The 20,593-nt window shown below is 43.0% G+C and overlaps 1 protein-coding gene across 5 annotated transcripts in view; it reads left to right on the plus strand.

Annotated features, from left to right (window-relative positions):
- srpk2 (SRSF protein kinase 2) overlaps positions 1–20,593 on the plus strand; it is a 114,906-nt gene that overhangs the window by 36,729 nt on the left and 57,584 nt on the right. The window contains exon 1 of one of the 5 annotated variants that reach the window (XM_033634047.2): positions 3,383–4,066. The exons of the other annotated variants lie outside the window; for them this stretch is intronic. Coding sequence (XP_033489938.2) covers positions 4,029–4,066 — 38 coding nt within the window. The 5' untranslated portion in view covers positions 3,383–4,028. Of the gene's footprint in view, positions 1–3,382; positions 4,067–20,593 lie in introns of those variants that run through there. 5 annotated transcript variants of the gene reach the window in all.

Raw genomic sequence — 20,593 nt, forward strand, 5'->3', positions numbered from 1 at the left:
CGATGACGACATCTGAAAAATCTGTTGATTGTATGAGCAAATCTCATTATATTATTGGCTGGCTTGTTTGTATCGGCAACAGAAATTCACAGAAATCAAACCAGCTCTGCGTGTGTGTGTGTGTGTGTGTGTGTGTGTGTGTGTGTGTGTGTGTTGACTTGTGATGCATTCACACAAAGTATTTGAGTTTGGTCTGAAAAGATCTGTAGAGTCTACGGCGGCATTGGTGGCTCAGTGAACTCAATGCTAATGTCAGGTCAGTCATTTTGTATTGTGCTTCTGGGGACATTTTGGTCCCTACAAGTAGCTGCAGAGTCAGTGCTCATTGCTGTCATGCTGCTCTCTGGGGTAAAATCATCACTCATTGATCACTCAATCACACAGTGTCCCAAGATGTCTGCCATGGGTACAGGCAGCTGCAGACCCAGGGTGAGTCTGAGTGAAACAGAGGAAGCTGCCTGGAGGAAAAGAGGCTTTGTCCGGTCAGGCTCTGAGATAACGCTATCTTCTGCCTTCTGCTTAGAAGTGGTGAATTTCAGTTCACAGCAACTTAAAGAGGCAACAGATAGCATATTTTCCTAAATATATCATTATGAAAATAATGTGGGTTGCACAGGGTAGTGGCCACAGTAAAATCAGACTATCAGCGTTTACATAGGTTACTTAGTGGCTTTGCAATAAGCTTCTGCCACTGGTGCCGTAATTTCGCGGAAAAAATCTGCTTTACGGCAGGAAACGCGTCATGTGAAATTGGTCGGTCAGCCAATCAGGGACTGGAGCTGGTCCTTATGAGGAGTTGGGCATGAGATAGTTGAGTCACGAGCACAATGGCAGACGGACAAAGTTTGGAAACAAGTGAAAAACGGCCTAGAAAAAGAAAACGAGCTCCTCTGTTTGAGGAGGCAAAGAAGGGCAAAAAGGAGAGGAAAAACAAGAGTAAACCTCAGTCAGGCGTTCAAGAGATGAAGGGAGCTCCGTGACCAAACAGACTTCAAAACCCATGTCCAGCTAGCTTTCTTTCTTTTTTTTTTTTAAAAGATATTTTTTTGGGCATTTTTAAGCCTTTAATCGATAGGACAGATGAGTGTGAAGGGGGGAGAGAGAAATGGAGTGACATGCAGCAAAGGGCCACAGGCTGGAGTTGAACCCGGGCCGCTGCGGCAACAGCCTTGTACATGGGGCGCCTGCTCTACCACTAAGCCACTGACGCCTCAGCTAGCTTTCTTTCTAATGGATCAGTAAGTAACACGGCTAAATGTTAGCTAGATGAGAGAGGACTGTACTGTACTGGCTGCTAGTTCATTCCTAGCTGGCTAGCGTCGCAAATCGCCGCAACCAGGGACCGGGTAGCGAGTGTTGGTCGGCTGACATCCTCGTTGCCATTCTGCGGCAGCCCTAGGACAGTGATACCCCCCTCCCTTTCTTCTGTTCTCTTCTCACGGAGGCAGCTATCGACGGACATCGCCCAGCTAAGTTACACCCAGCTAAGTGAACACTGGACTTTGTTTCTCATTCAATTTGAGCTCCAACCGGCCGCATTGTTTCCATACGGTACCGTTTATTCTAGAATGGGGACTGTTTACATGGCATATTGGTATAATTCCACTGTGTCTACTGTTGTTTGAACTGATACTGTACATATTGGTATAATTTACTGTGAGTTGTTTGTACTGGTACTGTGCATTATGCTATAATTATTTGCATTACTATTTGTTTTTTTCTTCAGATAAATCTGATAATTGTTGCTCGGTCTCTTTACTCATTTATTTAGTAGAGTGTCCACACACCTTCTCAGTCTACATATACATAGAGGTATACTGGTGGCTTTACAGCCTACATTTTATTGATTATCTCTGATCCCCACGGCCAATTTGGTCGTTGCGACAGTGCGATGCAACACCACTGATGCTAGGTGGCGCCAAGCTAAAAAAAAACAAAAAACAAATCTTATCTGTTGCCTCTTTAATAATACGATGCAATCTCTGGCTTTTGTTTGATATCTAGTGTTTGCTAGTGTCGTTAGAACATGTAAGCTCGGAGGACTTACTTGGCTTGTTTACTGTGTTACGTGACTGTCACTGTCGCCCTGAACATCCTGCCAAACCTGGTTCAAAAATCTGGCAGTTTAATAAAGTGTTGCATGATTGTACGATTTGATTGATAAAAGTCTGAGTCGAGTATAGCCCTAGAAAAGTCAGGGGGTCACCAAAGTAAGCAAAATTCATCCTCCAGAGGTCACAAATGTCTGTAGAAAATTTCATGCCAATCCATCCAGTAGTTGTTGAGATATTTCAGTCTGGACCAAAGTGGTGGACATTGCCTTGAGCCATGCCACTGGCGTGACTAATAACCAGATAGTAGGAGTGTGTTTTTTTGACCCGGTGAATTAAATACCTGACAAAAAATGATACCTCATCAGAATGATGGAAAATCCTGCAAATCTAATAATGCCATAAAGCAGTCGTGCTTATTAAATTGCAGCATTGCTTGCACTGACCTAAAAACACACAAAAATATTAAAGGGATAGCTACGTCGTTAGCCACCTCGCTAAAATCTCTACTGGTAGACAAAATCACCTCATAGCACATTTAGTATTAAGCCATATAGCTTTGCGGTTTAATGCTCTTGTGCACATCACATCACTGATTATTGCGGATCATTTGAATAATCACAAGTGTTGTAGAGGAAGAACCTGAGGATACTGTAAACACTTGTACTGCATGTGTTCCCCCTCTGCAGTCCCTGGACAACTAGTCAGTCACATTAACCTCAGGATGCCCTTTCAACCCCCACTGTGCATTTTCACACAAGCACACACTCACATACTTATACATATAGATGCTCACACACACACACCGTACATCCGCACACTGATATTGAGGTCAGATTGAGACAGACCCCCCATCATGGCACACCCTCTGGCTACCTCTCTCTGAGCCATTCACTCATGTAGAAGGAAATCCATCTGCCCAGAGAGACGGCAAGAAAATAGAGACGGACGGGGGATGGAGACACACAAATATAAACAGCATCCAAAAAAGACAGAGGTGGAAATGGGGTTTAGAGAAAAGGAGGGAGGATGCCAGATAGAGAGGAGAAGAGGGGGGTGAAGCGAGGCAGATCTGTGCGGCGTTGCCCTGAGATACAGGATGTCGTAATAAGGCAATTGGGAGAGAGAGAGAGAGAGAGAGACAGACAGAAAGAGAGAGGGAGGGAAGGACTAAATGAGAGGGGGAGAAAAGGGCGAGGAGCGTGCGCCTCAAGGAGAAAGACATTCATTTTCTTGTTGCTGTGTCAAGCCGACACCCCTCTGCCTGTGCTGAAAGTGGAACGTTCCAGCTCGCTCTGGGCTCTGTTGTTGTGCAGAGCTGCAGAAGGCCTGATAGAGCCAGCTAGACAGAGAGAGGAAGAAGGGAGGGATACAGAGACAGAGACAGACTGTGGATCAGGAGCCTGTGTATTCATTTCATCACCCAGTTCAACCAGCGGCGCCAGAGGCAGAAGGAGACAAAGGGAAGAAGAAGACTAAAAAGGGGGCTTCAGTGACAGCAGGGAAAGTGAAAGAGAGGCAAGGTGAAAGAGGAGAAGGAAGGAAGGAAAGGGAGGGAGGAAGGAAGGAGGCTGGGGCATGAGGAGGGGCGCCTGACTGACATTGCTGCTTTCGCTATCACACACATCGATGTAGGCAGACACACACACACACACACACACACACACACACACATTCAGCCAGATTGTGCAGTGCTGCTCTTTTTTGTCGTTTCGCTGAGCCTTGTCCTCCATCCTTTCTTCTCCTCTGAGCGAGAGGACAAGAGAGACAGAGAGAGGAGGAAGAGGAGGAGGGAAAAAGGACGAGGAGGAGGAGGAGGAGGGAGGCAGTAACCCTCTCCTCTCCTTTACTCAGACACACAGCAGAGAGAGATAGGGAGAGAAGAGTAAAAAAAGAGAAAGAGAGAAAGCAGCTTTCTGTTCTATTTTGCCGTCTCCTGAGGTCCCTCGGCCAGCGAGCGGCTAACAGGCACCGCTCATGTCCGTGAACTCGGAGAAATCCTCGTCCCCCGAAAGGTAACACCTCCACCTCCTCCTTCAGTCTGTCCTTATCTACCATTTCATCCCCATACGTCTGCATGCATGGCCTTCTGTCTGTCTGTTATTTGGCATTCTTCATCTGCCCCCCAACCTCCCTCAGCACCTCCATGTTTTGTGTCCTCTCTCCTTGTGTTTCTGTCTGTGTATCCTAAGCTGGTTTCTTCTATTGTCTGGGTCACAGCAGTCTGACTGTAGCGAGGAGGAAAAAGAGAAATGCAGTAGTTCATTGTTGCATGGCGCTGCTGCTGAAACGGAACATCCTCACACACACAGCATACACTGTACACACATCATTTTAAAACATAACCTCCTGCACACATTCTGCACAGACACACACACACAGCTGCTGCCGCCTTCTCTGCCTGAGACATCTATGACAACAATAACAAGAACACTCAGACACACTCCAACACACACACACACTGTCTCTTTATGGCGCTGGAGCACAGAGCTTACACAGCAAGAGTGTCAACACACGTCAACATTAGCACAGCCAACAGCAGCAGCAGCAGCAGCAGCAGCAGTGCATCTCAGCAGCAATGCAAGACAGCAGCTCGCCACATGACGCACCTCAGTGCATAGCATTACTGAACAATGGCACCTCTAAACGCCACGCAACTTCTGTACAACACACACAGGCAGTGTGGTCATATTTTGACCAGCTGTAATGTGCAATTTGTGAAACATCGGGTGAAGCATGAATATCAAAGTCACAAGGCATCATTAGTCACATGGCACACTGTAGCTAATCGGAAATACATACAGACAAAGACACACGCACATGCTAGCATCATTTCAAATCGTCCTGACGGATTATTTCACAATATGTGAAGGCTTGCCATGGTTCAGAGGCAACTCCAGCCTTGTTATTCAATAGAGATTCATTGCGTCTTTAATCATTTGTACCTATTCATGCCACATTACACCCTCCCTTGTTGACTTACAAGATCAAAGTGAGCACTGTTTTATTTCTTACAGGGTTTCTTCGCTAATCTCGATTTATAGAATCTCTGTTGTTGTGGTGACTCATAGTTCTGGGAGTCACTTCAGTTGTCACTCAGTCAATTAAAGAAGTTTTTCTCAAGAGGAGAAATGTTTGAGAACAAAGGCTCTGTTGTTGGTCGTTTCCATCTCTGTTTCGAGCAGTAAATCTAATCCCGAACCGTCAAAGTCGTGACGTGTGTCCAAGCCTCTTCACTGCATGCGGAAGACACCGTATCCATTCAGATTTAATCGGACCAAGCCCGCATTCCTCTCCCAGTGTGCAAATGCGGAAAGAGCTCGATTTGACGGGTGCTGGAGGGTGAGGAGCAGGCAGACTGGATGACTCAGGTAGCCACTGATGCTGTGCCAAGTACGATCAGGAAGAGCCGCTGCCATCCACACAACCTAGCGCCAGGCCCCAGACTGGCACACTCAAACACAGCACAGTGGGCACACAGATAGGCAGAAGTAAATGGGCACTAACAATATCAGGCATTATTACACGAGCAGTTGGGCACAGGGGAGAGCTGCGTTACGTTGGCAGTTTTGAATGGACATGAAGTGAAGTTTAATTTGGAGGAGGAGACAGAAGATACAGATACACATGCACTGTAGAGAGGCATCTAAGGATGAATGGATAGATGGAGATGATCATACTGACTCATATGTGTGATTACTGACCTTAGACACCCACACACATAAATATAGAGTATCATCTGGCAGCCCTGGTGTGGAGAGGTTTGTGCATTTCATCACTCGGCTAGTTTTTCTATCCTCTATTGTTTGGGTCACAGCCGTCTGACTATAATTAAGAATAATGCAGTGGGCCCTTGTTGCATAACAGGTAACAACAAAGAGCTACACTCAAACTGCTGCCTTCTTTCAGCATCTCAAATGACAACAGCAACAATGCACCTGCCTGTTATCTCAGGTTGACCACTCTGAGAGTAGCCAAACTGATGCATTAGTATAACTAGCCGTGACGTTTTACCCCCTCATCTGTCTAAATTCATTCATGAATACCCAGTAACGCTGTTCGTTATGCACCTCAGGAAGAGACGAGCTGCTAAAGCCCCCGTGCTCAAAGCTGTATTTGAATGCCACAAGCTGAACTGTGCGCCAGGATCAGAGAGGAATCTGCAGCTTTTGTGAGTGTTACATGGACAGCTGGGTTGCCTTTTGGGCTGCAGACATGCAGATAACAAACACAGCAGGGCTTGCTTTAAATAGAAAAGAAGTGCATCATTATACCATTCGGCTGCACAAGTTGGTACCTCAAGAAAGAGAGTGATATAGTGAGGGATATGGTGGAAAGATTGCACTCATTGAAATGCAAGCACAGTGTTGTATGCGACCATGAATATAACCTTATTGTGTGTAAAGATAATACACAGAATTCTGCCGAGCTTGTTGATTGAAGTAGTAAGTCTATGGAAAATGACTCATCAACTGTTTTCATAACCAATGAAATGCTGATAAATTGTTGTAATTTATAAAAAAAAGCCAAATATTTGCCGCTTTCAGGCTCTTAGATGCAAGAATTTTCTGCATTTATGTCTTTTATATCACCGTAAATTTAATATATGTGGCTGCTGGGCTGTTTATCAGACAAAACCAGCAACTTGGAGATATCATCTCTTGTTGTGGGTATTTTTAATGATTTTTTTTGAGTTGTCAGAGCTGATGAAAGGGCAACAAGTGATGCATTTATGAATAATATTGAAGGGTGACAACCCAAGGGCATAAATAAATAACATTTGACCATCTTTACAGGACAGTCAAAACAAAACAAAACAAAGAAATACCATGCTTTGTCTTGACTTTGATATTTTAGTTTATTGAATGTCTTCTTGTCTTTTAATATAAATTTGCATAATGTAGTGTTGAGTATCTATTGTCTTTATGTATATATTATTTTTTTATAGTATTTATTATATCGTATTTTTGTACATAGAGGATTGACCTTGCTCTGTGTCCTTAATAAAGCCATTGTTATTATTATTAATATTAATTTTTTATAAACATGCAGTTGACAGTATACTGAAAGAAAAATATTTTGACATTTATAAAGAAATAAATAAAAAAATTGAGGAAGTGCACTCTTTTGGCTTCTGATTACTTTACTGATTACTTTGACATTATTTGTTTGTTGCACATAGAGCTGTATGAACTGCTTTGGAAGATTGACCTCCTTCTCTTCTTTGGTTTATATCTGCGTCTATATTGGGCCTGTGTTTTGGGACATATCAGCACTATTTTTCTGTCTACAACACCATCTGGGCTCCAGGCACCACACACACACACACACACACACACACACACACACACACGCAGATCTGGAGTGTTTCATTTAGGATGTGCTCTGACGTGTTTGTCAACAATAAGGCAGAATGGATTGGACGACTTATGTGCGTTAAACCAACGGGATGGATGGAGTTGGGCCTGAAAAGAGCAAGAGGCGGCACTGTGACAAATTTCTCTCGGAGCACTTGCATTAGGAAGACGATCCCTGTTGTGTAACTTGGCACTTGAGGCATGGCGTAGATGGAGATGGATGCAGGACAAGGAGTGTGTGTGTGTGTGTGTGTGTGTATGTGTATAAGGATATGTAAGTGTTTTGACATCCTCGTTGCGTGTGAGCAGCTTAAAGCTTCTTTCTGAGGGGTGACGGCGCGTCGGTTTAGGTCATAACTGACGCTGTTGGGCGGAGGGCTTATGTCCCTTTGAAGAGACTTTCTTTGAGGATTAAACAAAAGTTTGATAAACAAACATCCAAAGGTCAAGAGTTTACCGGCTTTGTTGCGAAGCTGGCTTGTAGCTCTTGTAGCTGATGAGAGGTGGGAGTGTTGAGAGGTGTTGGGTAAACCTCACGAGTCTTTGATGCTGATTGACTCACTTTCAGTCAGTGTGTATTCTGGGGTTTGTGTGTTTAACTATGTGTCATGCTTACAGTAGAAAATGCCACAGATGACAGTTTGGTTTATTGTCTGAAATTAGCATGTAATCCATATGCATGATTAAAGTCATGTTGTGTGGTTGTGTGGGTGTGAGCGTGCATCTGTACCTTGTAAGTGTGAATGGATGATGCATGATTTTTACTGTGATTACCAAAACTGCCACTCTTCACAAACGCAGCAAAGAAAGAGGAGAGGGAGGAGATGCAAAGAGAAAGAAGGATAGAAAAGGGGACAGGTGAGAGAGAAGGTGGGAAGTAAAGTAAGATAGATGAAGAAATATAAAAGGTAGCAACACAAATTCAGATTGATGGACTAAATGTTGTCTCCCATTATCTGATATTAGATATAGGAGTTTAGATGGAGCCGCAAAGACACACACACCTCAGACCATTTCCTACACTACCTAAAAATTTCCATCTCATCTCCTCTTTCATCTACTTGACACCGGTTGAAACACAAGTTACAGGATACATCCAAATACTTTGCAGCCTCCTTCCTGCCTTCGTTTTCTTCTTATGTATGATTGACAGCTCCATGACACTAAATAGGGCTACGAGTTAAGATTATTTTCATGACTTGTTATTCTGACAACTGTTGTCTTGATTTATGGGTTAAACGTCTGGTCTACAAAATGTCAAAAAAACAACGATAAATGCCAGTTGCAAGTCTCCAGACCCCAAGTTGATGTTTTCAAATTGTTTTCTTTGTCTTACCAAGAGTTCAGAACCCAAATACATTCAATTAAGAGCTGATTGACCGATTCGTCAACACGTTCTCACGCCCAACTCGCCAAAAAGACGTTTGGTCAGTGGCCCTACACGTCAAACTATGACTATGACATCAGGAAAATTCAGGAAATGTACAATTTCTGCTTGTTTCTTTTCAAAATAAATGTAAAACAAAGGTAAAAACAACCCTTTCTTCTTACGTTAACTTCCTGAGGTTTAGGTAACAAAAGTATGCAGTTATGTTTATGAAAAAACATTGTTCAACTTAAAAAAAGTACAACTGTTGCTAATTGTATATAAGGTCATGTTACACATACTAGCACACTACAGTATTACATTACAGGCATTGGGACATGAACAGCGGTCTCCCGGGTAAAAGTCCAGAGTTCGATTGCTCCACCCACCCTATGCTTTCTCACTCTTAATACTACGGCAGTCGCTGAGTGTCAAAATATGCCAGCACCTGGTGTGTCTTATAACGCCACTAAAGGGTATACCTCCATGTGTAAGTATCTGATGCTGAGGTTAGTGTTAGAGTTAGGAGTGAGACCAGGTTGGATTGGTCAACTGAAAGATAGGGCTGTACCCAAATATTCAGATATTCGAATATTCGTTTCTGTGGGTAGGTATTCGTTATGAAAATTTGGTATTCGATATTCATTTTTTTTTATTTACTTTTTTTTTTTTTAAACATATTTTTTGGTGCTAAATGTAGTCTTTTTGTTGTTGGTAAATGTAGGTTATCAATAAAAATCAAAACTTTTAAATTCCATTGTTAAAAATGTGAAAATATAGTATAGCCTACCAACGGAGCTTGTGTGTGCTGCACGCTTGAGCGCATCCGTCTGAGGCTGTGGATCAATGCCAAGTTTTACCACTTTATCACTATTCCCTCTAACTTGTAGCTGTTTTTTTCGTTATCTTTTGAATTTAATATGAATTATGGAACCGTTTTCGTCAACGTTTGTTTCCCCCGTTTTGTACAAGAAATTATTGTTTAAAGTTTCAACAAGTTTCTTTTGGAGTGCGTGACACAAGTGTGTTTTGAAAACGACCGCGGACTGTCACCTGCTCAACGCATCAGCACCTTCGGATGCCATGTCAGTAATAGCCAATAATGTCAAAATATCATTTACAGACCGATTTAACAGACGATCACTGCTGCCCGACCCGCAGGTCCATTTGCGGGTACCGTGGGTTACGGGTCAACCCGCGCATCACTACTCAGCTCAGTCTATAAAGGCTGTACACACAACAGTAAGGCTATAGACATTATATTGTATTCAGGCCGGCAGAACCAGCAGCGCATCGGCTCTACAGTGCACGGCACTGCTGATTAACCATTTTATTGCAGCACAGAGTGTCTGCCAGCAACCAATTACTTGCAGAGGCTTCCTACAACTTGTTTCAACGGTTCCAGTTTAATCAGAAGACAAATTAAACAGGATGACTAGCCAATGTGAAAATCAAAAGAAAGCATAGAATAATGTACTGAAGGAGACTGTTGGGGCATCACATTTTTTTGTGGTTTGAGAGCAAAGATCCGGTCGCCGCTGTGCAAAACTCCGCAATACAGTTAGGTCCGAAAAACTCCCGGAGTCCGTCCCCAAGGTGGCAAGGTGGTCAAAGAAAAGTTCCCTGGCTGTCACAAGAGTGTGGGGCTGGGCTTTAAAACCCCAAGAAAGGCTATTTAAGGCACTTACATTGACAAGAAATGCCCCTTCACTGGAATTGTTGCCTTTTTGTCATATGTGATGGGAAACGAAATATCTTTGGGTTTTGGACTAGTGGACGACTATAAAAAAGCAATTTAAAGATGTGGGATTTTGTGTTTTGGGGGTATATATACTAGGTAAACCAATAATAAAAGACATAAATGTAAGCAAAAGATAAAAGAGAGGAGAAAAGAGCAGCAGAGGATGATGTGTGAAGTATTGGAATGCATCCAGTCGGTCTGTAAGCCGGGCTAATGCAGCAGACAACAGCACATCCAGGTCGGGAAGATCGTGTGATGGCATCTATCACATTCACGCAGTATATGCAGCTTCGCCTGGTTTATATGGCCTCCACCATCTTCTCTGGTCTGACCCACATTGCTGCAGACACACAGGGCACACAAACACCAACACACACGCAGACATGAGCAGCCCCAGCCATGCAGCGACATGACAATAGCTAATGAAGCGTGGCAGGGAGCTAGCTAGCAAACTAGCCAGCCTGCCCTGCCTGTCTGGCTTTCTGTCCTCCATTATCCCTACCATCCCACCAGCCCCACTCTTATGTCTGGAAAGAAACACATGATTACCTCGACTTTCTCTCTGGCCACATTGTTTTTATTTCATTTTTATATGTTATTTGGCCTCCAGTCTCCATTTGGGATGGATGGAGAAGGAGACATCTTCATGCCTGCTATATTTTCCATCCCTTTGAGGCCTTTCAGTGATGTAGCAACAATAAACAGAAGTGCATGTGGGTGTATGTGTCGTCGAAACTGGTCTGAAATTTTTAGGCCACACAAACGAGTCTAACCTGACTGCACAGCACAACGTTGCCTGCAGTGTCCCCACAGAGGAACACTGGGAATTTCCACCCTGCTCAATGAAATCCTATGTGGTTAATCAGTAATAGGAATCACTGACTCAAGCATCTAGCAGCCAGGAACAAGACACCTCACGAGTAGTGTGGCGAACGTGATCGCTATGGTGATACCCCCAAGGAGTGGGTCATGTGATCCAGGCCCAGGTACCCGATCTGGTGCGTGTGCCTCGGCAGGGATGTGGTGTCAGCGAGTGAAGTAGTGGGTCAAAGGTCACACTGTGGCTGAAAAATCTATACACTGCAGAGAGATACTGTTAATGTGGTGGGATGACACCCTACATCATTTTCTAATTAGTAAAGATTATCCTCTTTCAGTAAAATAACAGTCCCATATGGTAGGAAAAAGGCCTAATGGAAGAAAACGCAATAAAGAAAAATCCATTTATTACATGTGCAAAGGGTGACAGGATGTAAATGACCAAAGGCCTTTGTCTGCACAGCATTTTTTCTCAGTGTCAGTGCCTCTTTTTAATTGTTCCTAAAAGGAGATATGTATGCCGCCACCTTGGGAAGTGCCTCCCAGTATTTTCAGAGCACTGTTTGTGCGGCCGCTGTTGAAAAACTGCTTCTAGTTGAAGAAGCTGGTGTCGTCACTGCTGCTACTCTAGGCACTGTCGACCCTGAGCTGTATGATGTCAGTCAGAAACTATTACAACTGTGTCTTTGTTGTGACAGTAGCCTAGCTAAAGAAGCGGCAGTGACGTCACCAGCACCTCTCTGTAAAGTTCAGGGATTTTCAACTGGAAGCTCTCGGAACAGCCACACACAATAGCCCGAGTGCTCTGAAGAATGATACTAGGCACAGCACCTTTTCTCTAGGTGTACACATGCGGCTGCGTACTCTCCCTCCTCATTGGGAACAGTTGAAAAAAGATGCTGGCGACCATGAAAAAAAAACACTGCGGACATGGGGCCTTAGGCATATTTGTGCTTTGAGCTAAATGCTAATATTGCATGCTAACATGCTCAAAATGACAATGCTAACATGCTAATGTTAAGCATGCATAATCTTTATCATGTTAACCATATTAGTTTAGAGTGTTAGCATGCTAACATTTGCTAATTAGCACAAATCACAAAAGTACAGCAGAGGCAGATGGGAATCTTAGTTTTGCAGGTATGATTGCGCTAAATTTAAAGTCATAGAATCACCAATTTCATCACAAATCACTTGGATGATGACATGAAAATTTATACCACAAGTCATGGCAAACCATTTTGAGACTTCTTCGGGTGCTTTCACACCTGCCCTGTTTGGTTCAATTCAGTCAAACTCAAGTTTGTTTGCTCCCTAAGTGCGGTTTGTTTGGGCAGGTGTGAAGACAGCAATCACACTCAGATGTGCACCAAAACAACCGGACCGAGACCTTCTTGAAGAGGTGGTCTTGATCTGGTTGCAAATGAACTCTGGTGCGATTCGTTTGTGGTGAGTAGGGTTGGGTCGGTTCTCGGTAACGCAAAGCACAACCGCGCGGACTCCGCTCCACACACCAGTGTCACACAAGACTGCTCGGCATGTATTTTTCACATCACAGGGATTTTTCACAGACATTTTTACAGGAAACTACAACGCGGAAGTGCGCTCGACTCCGCTTATAGTACGCCCGAGTCTGTGAGCACCTGTGTCTGCCTCTTCGCCAAGCGCACAGCGAGCAGGAGAGAGAGGGGGGTGGGGCAGGGACTGAGCTAAGGGGTGCGAGTGCGCATGCGCAGAGGCCTCTACTTTAGCCTGGGGAGTCGATAATGGCGGACAATTTAGTCTAGAAGAAATCAAAGAATGTGCCACTATGGCAACACTTTGGCTTTGAGCCAGACGAAGGAGGCAACCCTTGATTGCACTGATTGAGTAAGCTGCAAAATTTATTTGTAAGGAATAAAAGAAACAATGTGTTACTGTCACTCTGTTGTCCTATGGTTGTTTTTTATTTTAAATGAGTCAATTGCGCCCCCAAGTGGCGAAAATCCGGTATTACCGACTCGATGCGTTTTTTCACAAAAACCGGACCATTTTTTTTTTCTCATACTGACCCAACCCTAGTGGTGAGAAAGTGCTCCGACTTGTATCTGAACCAACTGCAGTCACATGACACATTGTTTGGGTTAAACATGAGCATGTTACAGTCCTGGAGGATTATTAATGTACACCTCCTCCTGTACTGCCTTAATATGCACATTCAGCACATCCAATGCATCAAAACATTGTTTTCTAGTTGGAGCCGCGTCTCGTTTTCAAACTGTATGGTTTGACTAAAATGAACAATGACAGCAATATAGTCCACGATGAGCAGTGCTAAAATCAACCTGCGTAGTTGTCCCTCCATTGTGACATTAGAAAGTGTCACATTTATCTTGCAAGTGTACTCTTCTTCAACGTTTGCTTTACTTCCTGGATTTTTCCTGCATGGAATTTCTGACCAATCAAGAGCAGCTTTCTCACACAAGGCATTTGATCTGGTCCGCTTGTAAATGCTGCCGTGAGAACACGAACTAACTCTAGGCAATTATGCAATTTTGATTAGTCCCTGAAAAAAATCAGTCCCTGATTTGGACCAAAGCAAGTGAACTCTAGGTCTGAAAGCACCCTTCCTCAAAACCAAAATCGTCAACCTCATGGTGAAAGAATCAAAGGATCAAAGTCATTAGGCTTCATCCTCTGGGGATCTTGAATGTCTGTACAAATTTCCAAAACAATTCGTCCAGTCTGGACCAAAGTGGCACACAGAAAGACTGACATTTCCATCCCTTAAGCTAATGCCTCTAGTATAGCTTAAAATGATTTGGTCATAAAACTATCAGCACAATAAATTTTTTTGTCTGAAGAGCCTCTCCTAGTTTTTTTTAATCAGTAGGCCGGCAAGTACCTGTGATATGGGACTGTTTACCTTGGCAACACCTCCACTACTAGGACACCTGAAAAGCTGGGGCCAGGCCTGAAAAGCCTGGATTCTGGGTCGCAAACTCAGTCACGTTTTGTTTGTGTTTTAATGTTACAGCACTTTTTACCATTGTCAGCACTACTGCACTCGACTCTTTGGTTTTGGCAAATGCTGTGAGCAGATTACCATTAAAATTTTGGTACTTTGTGTAAAAAAAAAAAAAAAAGTAGGAATTCTCCCATTAGATCCATATGACGCACAGTAGTAGTACGTATCATTTTATTGGGTTCGGTTTCTACTGCTTTAGACTTTGTGTGTTTGTGTCAAGTACTCCCGGTCCCTGTTGACTCAGTATGTTTACATACACAGCATTCCAGTGTTTCCTGTGCCGCCCCGGTCATGGTAGATCACTTACTCTTTCCCCTTAATATCTTTTCACCGTCTCCTTCTCTTTCTGTCTTTAGTCTCTCTTCTTATCTACCTATTTTGTTTTTAACCTTCATATCTCCCTCTGATGCCTGGAGGTTTATAGTTTCTTTGCTGCAAACATATCTCACCCAGTGCTAGTCTCATATCTACTGGTGGCACTGGCCATGTTCACTGCTGTTGTGACTGAGAGTTATCAAATGAATCTTGATAGGGAGAAAAATGTGCACCACTTGTGCAACATTTAAACAAATTTAACAAAGATTTTAGACCAGCATGAATTTATAAATAGTTAATTTTAGCTGCTCCAGTTTTTCTTTTCTACTACACACACGTCCTATTTGGTAACAAAACAGTCTCACTCTGGGTCTATAAAGTGGCACGCTTGTGTGGTTAATATATCATTCGCCACCAACTGTGCACCAAGAGGAATTCGTTGGTTTTAATAAGCAATTCCAACAACGCTAATAATAGACCGTATTCCCATTATGCAACAAGAGCTTGTGGAAGGAAAAAAAAAATGAGGAAAAACATTCTCTTTTAGTTGCCCCATCTTACTGTGTAATGCCTTTAGCTGCAGTGTGGATAGTTAGCATGCAGCTAGGGCCTTTCTCTCATTATTTTACAGCTATCTGCCATCAGCGTATTAGTCTTTCTGGAGTCGACTTTACTGCTACAACACTGTGCAAGTTATACTCAGCAGAAACGGGGAAATGGAGGAAGAGTGAAAGAAGAGGGAAGAGGGAGGAAAGAGGGAGGAAAATATTTTTTTTTTTGGAGTAGAGGAGCAGAAAAACGTGGTACAGGGATAGCCCTAGGAGAGAGATGAGCCCATAGAGGGACTAAGAAAGAGATGATAAAGCCTGAGGAAGGAAGACTGCTGCTGGAGAGAGAAAGACCAAGATAGAGACATAGAGAGCAGAGAAGAGGAAAGGACAGCGGAAACCTCAGGAGAGAGCCGATGGAGACGGCTGGGAAGCCTCAGATAGACAAAGATAAAAAGCAAAAAAGGGGGGAGGAGAGGAGAGAAAGTGAGGGAAGATGGAGGGAGACGATAGATGGCTCTCTGCAGACTTGCGCAGTGTGTTGGGTAATGCTAGGTCACCGGGGGACTAATCTCTACTGATGCTGCAGCGTTGAAGCAGTGGAATGATAATGGCCTGTTTGTGTTTGTGTGTGTGTGTGTGTGTGTGTGGTGGGGGGAGGCTTGTGTGTGTTTGTGCGGCTTTGCATATGCATGTGTGTGAAAAAGATAACACGTTTGCATTCAGAGGTACCACTTTCTGTCTCCTTTTGTCCCACACACAAACATACACAAACACATACACGTGGACATACTTGCACACGTAACCCCTCATCAACGCCTTATGCCCCGTAGGACTGAGTCACTCGTCTGCTGCATAACTGAGAACAATATTCATCTGTTGTGTCTGAGAACACTGTTCAGCTGTTGACTCTTCCCGCAGCATGGTCATGGGTGTTTTTTTTTTTTTGTCAACTCACATCAGCCCTGAGTGGGTGGGGTTTCTAGAGTCCTTGAAACACTTCCAGATTGTCAACATGCCAACTCTGCACACTCAGCTCACACCTCGGGCCTCTAGTTTAACATCAGTAAAGTGGAGGTAACGTCCATTCCTGTTGACGCTGGCACAAGCCGCCAAGCTGGGTGTTGCGATCTTGATGTGTGTACTTTCCCCTGTTATCTGGAGTCTAGATTAGACGTAGGCACAGTCACTTCAACATCATATGAATACTCTGATGAAAGAGAAGAATAAACCTGTTAGGTGGCTACAACTGAACTTATGTTATTATGTGACTAATCAAGATGAATGTGGACAAAGTCATAATGTATAACTACAGTACTGGAGGTGAAACAATTTGTCAATTTATTAGTATGATGATCAACAGAAAATTAGTCTTGTGAATGTTAATAATCGACCGTTTAAGTCACTTTACTTTGCAAAAAATGCCAAGAAAAACCGAGCCTTTTTAAAGCTTAAAATGTGAATATTTGCTGGTTCTCTCAGTCGTCTATCAGGTCACTCTACAAAGTCACCAAATAACAATCAACCATGCCAGATATTGTATTTGGGAACTAAACAAATCTGCAAGCTCATGTTTTATTCGCTCTGGCAAATAATAATAAACTTTATTCATAAAACTCTTTGCAAAGCAAAGTTACAAAGTGCTTTACACTTTTGAACAGATGGGTTGTAAGAAGCGATTTAAAACCTCTTGTACTCCACCCCATTTTGGAGCAAAAATGCCTAAAATGACATACCCAAATTAAAATGTCTGTAGCTTTTGAACTACTCTGACTACATGCATGCATGAGGTCTTGCCAGAAAGAACATTATCTGAAGTGTCGTGTGAAAGTCTCAGAAACACTCTAGGTGATACAGAGACAGAGTAATGGGCCTCTAAAGTCAGTAAAAATTGAAGATTTTGCCTAAAATAAAATAAAAAATGTTTTTCAGGATGAATAACTGTCTGTGGCTTCATCTGAGCAGGTAAATGACACTGTGGGGCTGTAGGCACACTATCAATGAACATTTGTGTCAAATTTGAAGAAGACTGCTCAAAGTATGACCATTCTACAGTGTTTTTTCCATGAAAAGATCCAGGCGGAGCTCCAAATGACAAGTCGGTCACTGTCTGTACTATCAGTGACCAAACAACACTCAGCCAGCTTCAAACATTGTACCTTATTGAAATCAGGTGTGATTATGATAGCTGATGTTGTTTATGACACAGAAACACCATAAAATATCACCAAATAAAGCCATGTGAAACGTGAAAGTTATGATCCCGCTTTCTAGACGGTATATCTCAGCCAAAAATAGTGGTAGGAGTGAGACTCTTACCTTTTATAAAAGAGCTACGTGCCTGCTAACATCTCTACATAAGATCACAAGTAATCCTTTAACTTTTCCCGTCGAAAAACGGGACATGACTTGTCACCACTCATCGCAGTTTTGGACTTTGTGTGTTTAGGCTGCTCTGGTGCGAAATCCATAATAAATAAAAGAAAAACGATGTTATTTTTGAAAAGTCAAGAGCTTCCTGAATCCGGCAATACCAAACATCACATGGTTTGATTACATAGTGCGCTTGGGAGATACCATTTAACAGAGGAGGGGGGGAGCGAGGACGTCAGCGTCCTGGCGGAGTTAGAGACGTTAAAAGATTGTGTGAAAAGCCTGATTTAGCAGCACAGATCCTCAGGCAGGGAGTTCCAGAGGTGAGGGGCCTTGACCACAAAAGCCCCGTCACCTTTAGTTTTTAGCTGGGAATGAGGAATAGCCAACAGAGCCCTGCCTGATGTCTACGTCTACAGTAGTCCTCCTCTTTTTCAAGAAAGAGTACCGTCATGTTTTCAGTGTTTTGGCATCAACTTGGTACTAAAGTATCAGCACTGATATTGAATATTATTCAGGCAAAGTGTGCAGACAAAGTAAGTACTGGCGCTCTTTCCGACCACCGCTACAGCTTTCTTTCTTCATGCAGGCCTGCTGAATACAATAACACATACCTTGCTGCCTTCGTTCAGTATATTAAGCAAAATAAAAAAGGACATTCACATAATAACGTAATTTATTTTTATACACACAGAACTGGAATTGGTCAGTTAAGGCACTTACAAACTATTGTGGCATAGAACAGTGGTTCCCATCTGGTCCAGATTTCTCCTTAGTCATTAGTTCAAGGTCCACAGAGTTGAATAAAGTCAGTGTCATACTTGCATTTGTCCATGTCATCAACAACTTTGCTGTCTCTGTCAAGTAGCTGTCTGTTATTCATTCACTCTACAGCAGGAAGCAGCACTTCAAAATAAAAGCTCTGTGCCAGAAGTTCACTGTACTTCAAAATAAAGTGTCTTTTACAAACCTGACACATTCGTGAGTCACTTGCGGTTAATTCAGAATGGACTTGTGACCCACTTTTGGACCACTGGCATAGAGGACACATTTCCTAGTATTTAAGTGCTCTGGTCATGGCTTTATGGTATCCCTAGATTTGCAAAACTCTCGCAAGCAGCTTCAAAATATTCTTGTCTTACTGTTTTATGGTGTGAAAGCGCTGTAATTAAGGTCTGGTCAGGTTTAGGCACAAAAAGCACTTGGTTAGGGTTAGGGAAAGATCAAGGTTGGGGTAAAAATAATGACTTAAAACATGGGACTTGAACCTGGGTTTGCCATCTAGACGCAACCAGGTATTCTCAGATTGTTGTCAGAAGTTCTTGGTAAGTGTTTGTTTGTCTTAAAGCTGATAAGTAGTAAGTGAAACTGTACATATGTAGTTATTATGAATTAGCCGAGGGGGCCGGTATAGAGACAACCCACGCAGGTCGTTATTTTTAATCAGCTCCACCTTTTACTACTGGCTTTGCAAGTGACACCGCTGGTCTTTCTGGCACCTCGTACCAACATCCAGCATCATTTTGAAACTAGAGGCCCCCGATCCTAACAGCATTATGAAAAGCTTCGACTCCAGACACACTGGTATGCTAATGAGCTGACATTCAAATTATATCATAAAGTATTTTTGGGAACGGCGTCTGGGAGCTTAATTGACATTGGAAGTCATTTCAGAGTGCTCACAGTGTATTTTAGGGAACGAGGATGTTCCAGTAATCATGCAGATGAAGGGGTGTGAATGTGTTGTGGGTGTTGCATTTCAGATCCGTATGTGAGATATCGTGTGTGTGAGTGTGTGTGTGTGTGTGTGTGTTGTGAATAAAATAGATGTATCTGGGTCTATGTTACAGTATGTGTAGAGCCTATATGCGTACGCACACATAATCGGGCATTGAGAGGGATCCATCGCAGGTGGGTGTCACAGTCCCATGTGACTCCAGCTGGAATTCAAGGCTGGGCTCGTCTTGTCCCTCCACTGTTTCTGTTAGTGTACAGCTGAGAGTGGGAGCTACTGTACGGTGTCCGTCCATCCTTCTTTCCCATGGAGTTAAGCTCGTGTCAGGCCACTAAGAAGAGATGGGGTCTGGCTTTGTGTGTGCTCCGCCTGCGCCACAGGGCCCTCCGAAACAGGTAGAGGGGCATCAGAATAAGAAAGAACGAGAGAAATAAAGCAGGGAAGGGTGCTGGATTGACAAGACTAATAGGCAAAGTTCAAGGCACTGTCTGAGTTCTTGTTTTCAAGTGGTACATTTAAACTTTGAGACCATGATTTGTGTTTTTTCTTAACATATAATTTAACAAGGCATCTTTTGTTTACTCCTCTGCACGACTCATATAGAGGAGCAAAGAATAAGCGAGAGAAGGTGGCAAAGTTGGACTGGATTGACAGCACTAATAGGCTAAATAATGATTTTTATTTGTGCACCGGCCAGGGCTGTGGTGACGTTATAGCTTTATCGTTTTTAACTGGAAAGTCAAAAAATTCAAATGGATTTCACCTCTTAGGCTACATTTCCTTATTGGTGGAGGTTTTTAGGCCTGAAAGACTACACGCAAGACACTGCTCAGTGTTTTATAGCTGCAACAATCAGCTGATGAAGTGACTCGTCAGTTGAAAAATGGAATTATTCAACAACTATTTTGATAATTGATAAAGTGTTTGTGTGATTTATGAGAGGAATTGCTTTTTTTCTCTTTTTTATATCACAGTAAACTGAATATTATTCAGCTTTGGATGGTTGGTCGGCCAAAATAAGACATTTGAAGACATCATCAGGGATATTTTCACTGTTTTTTACAATTCAAAGAGCGAATGATTCATCAATTAATCATGAAAATGAAGGGCAGATTACTTAAAGGGCAGATTGCTATTGAAAATAATCATTAGCTGCAGCCCTTAAGTATTTCAAGTGTTTGAAGAAAGTGAAACCTGAGTCAATATTTCAAGGGTGCAAGATGTGTCTTGGTCTTGATCTGTTCATTACTGAAAGATGAAGACAACAGTAAGAGACGACAG

This window comes from Epinephelus lanceolatus, chromosome 5 (genome assembly GCF_041903045.1).
Source record: "Epinephelus lanceolatus isolate andai-2023 chromosome 5, ASM4190304v1, whole genome shotgun sequence".
Classification (NCBI taxonomy): domain Eukaryota; kingdom Metazoa; phylum Chordata; class Actinopteri; order Perciformes; family Serranidae; genus Epinephelus; species Epinephelus lanceolatus.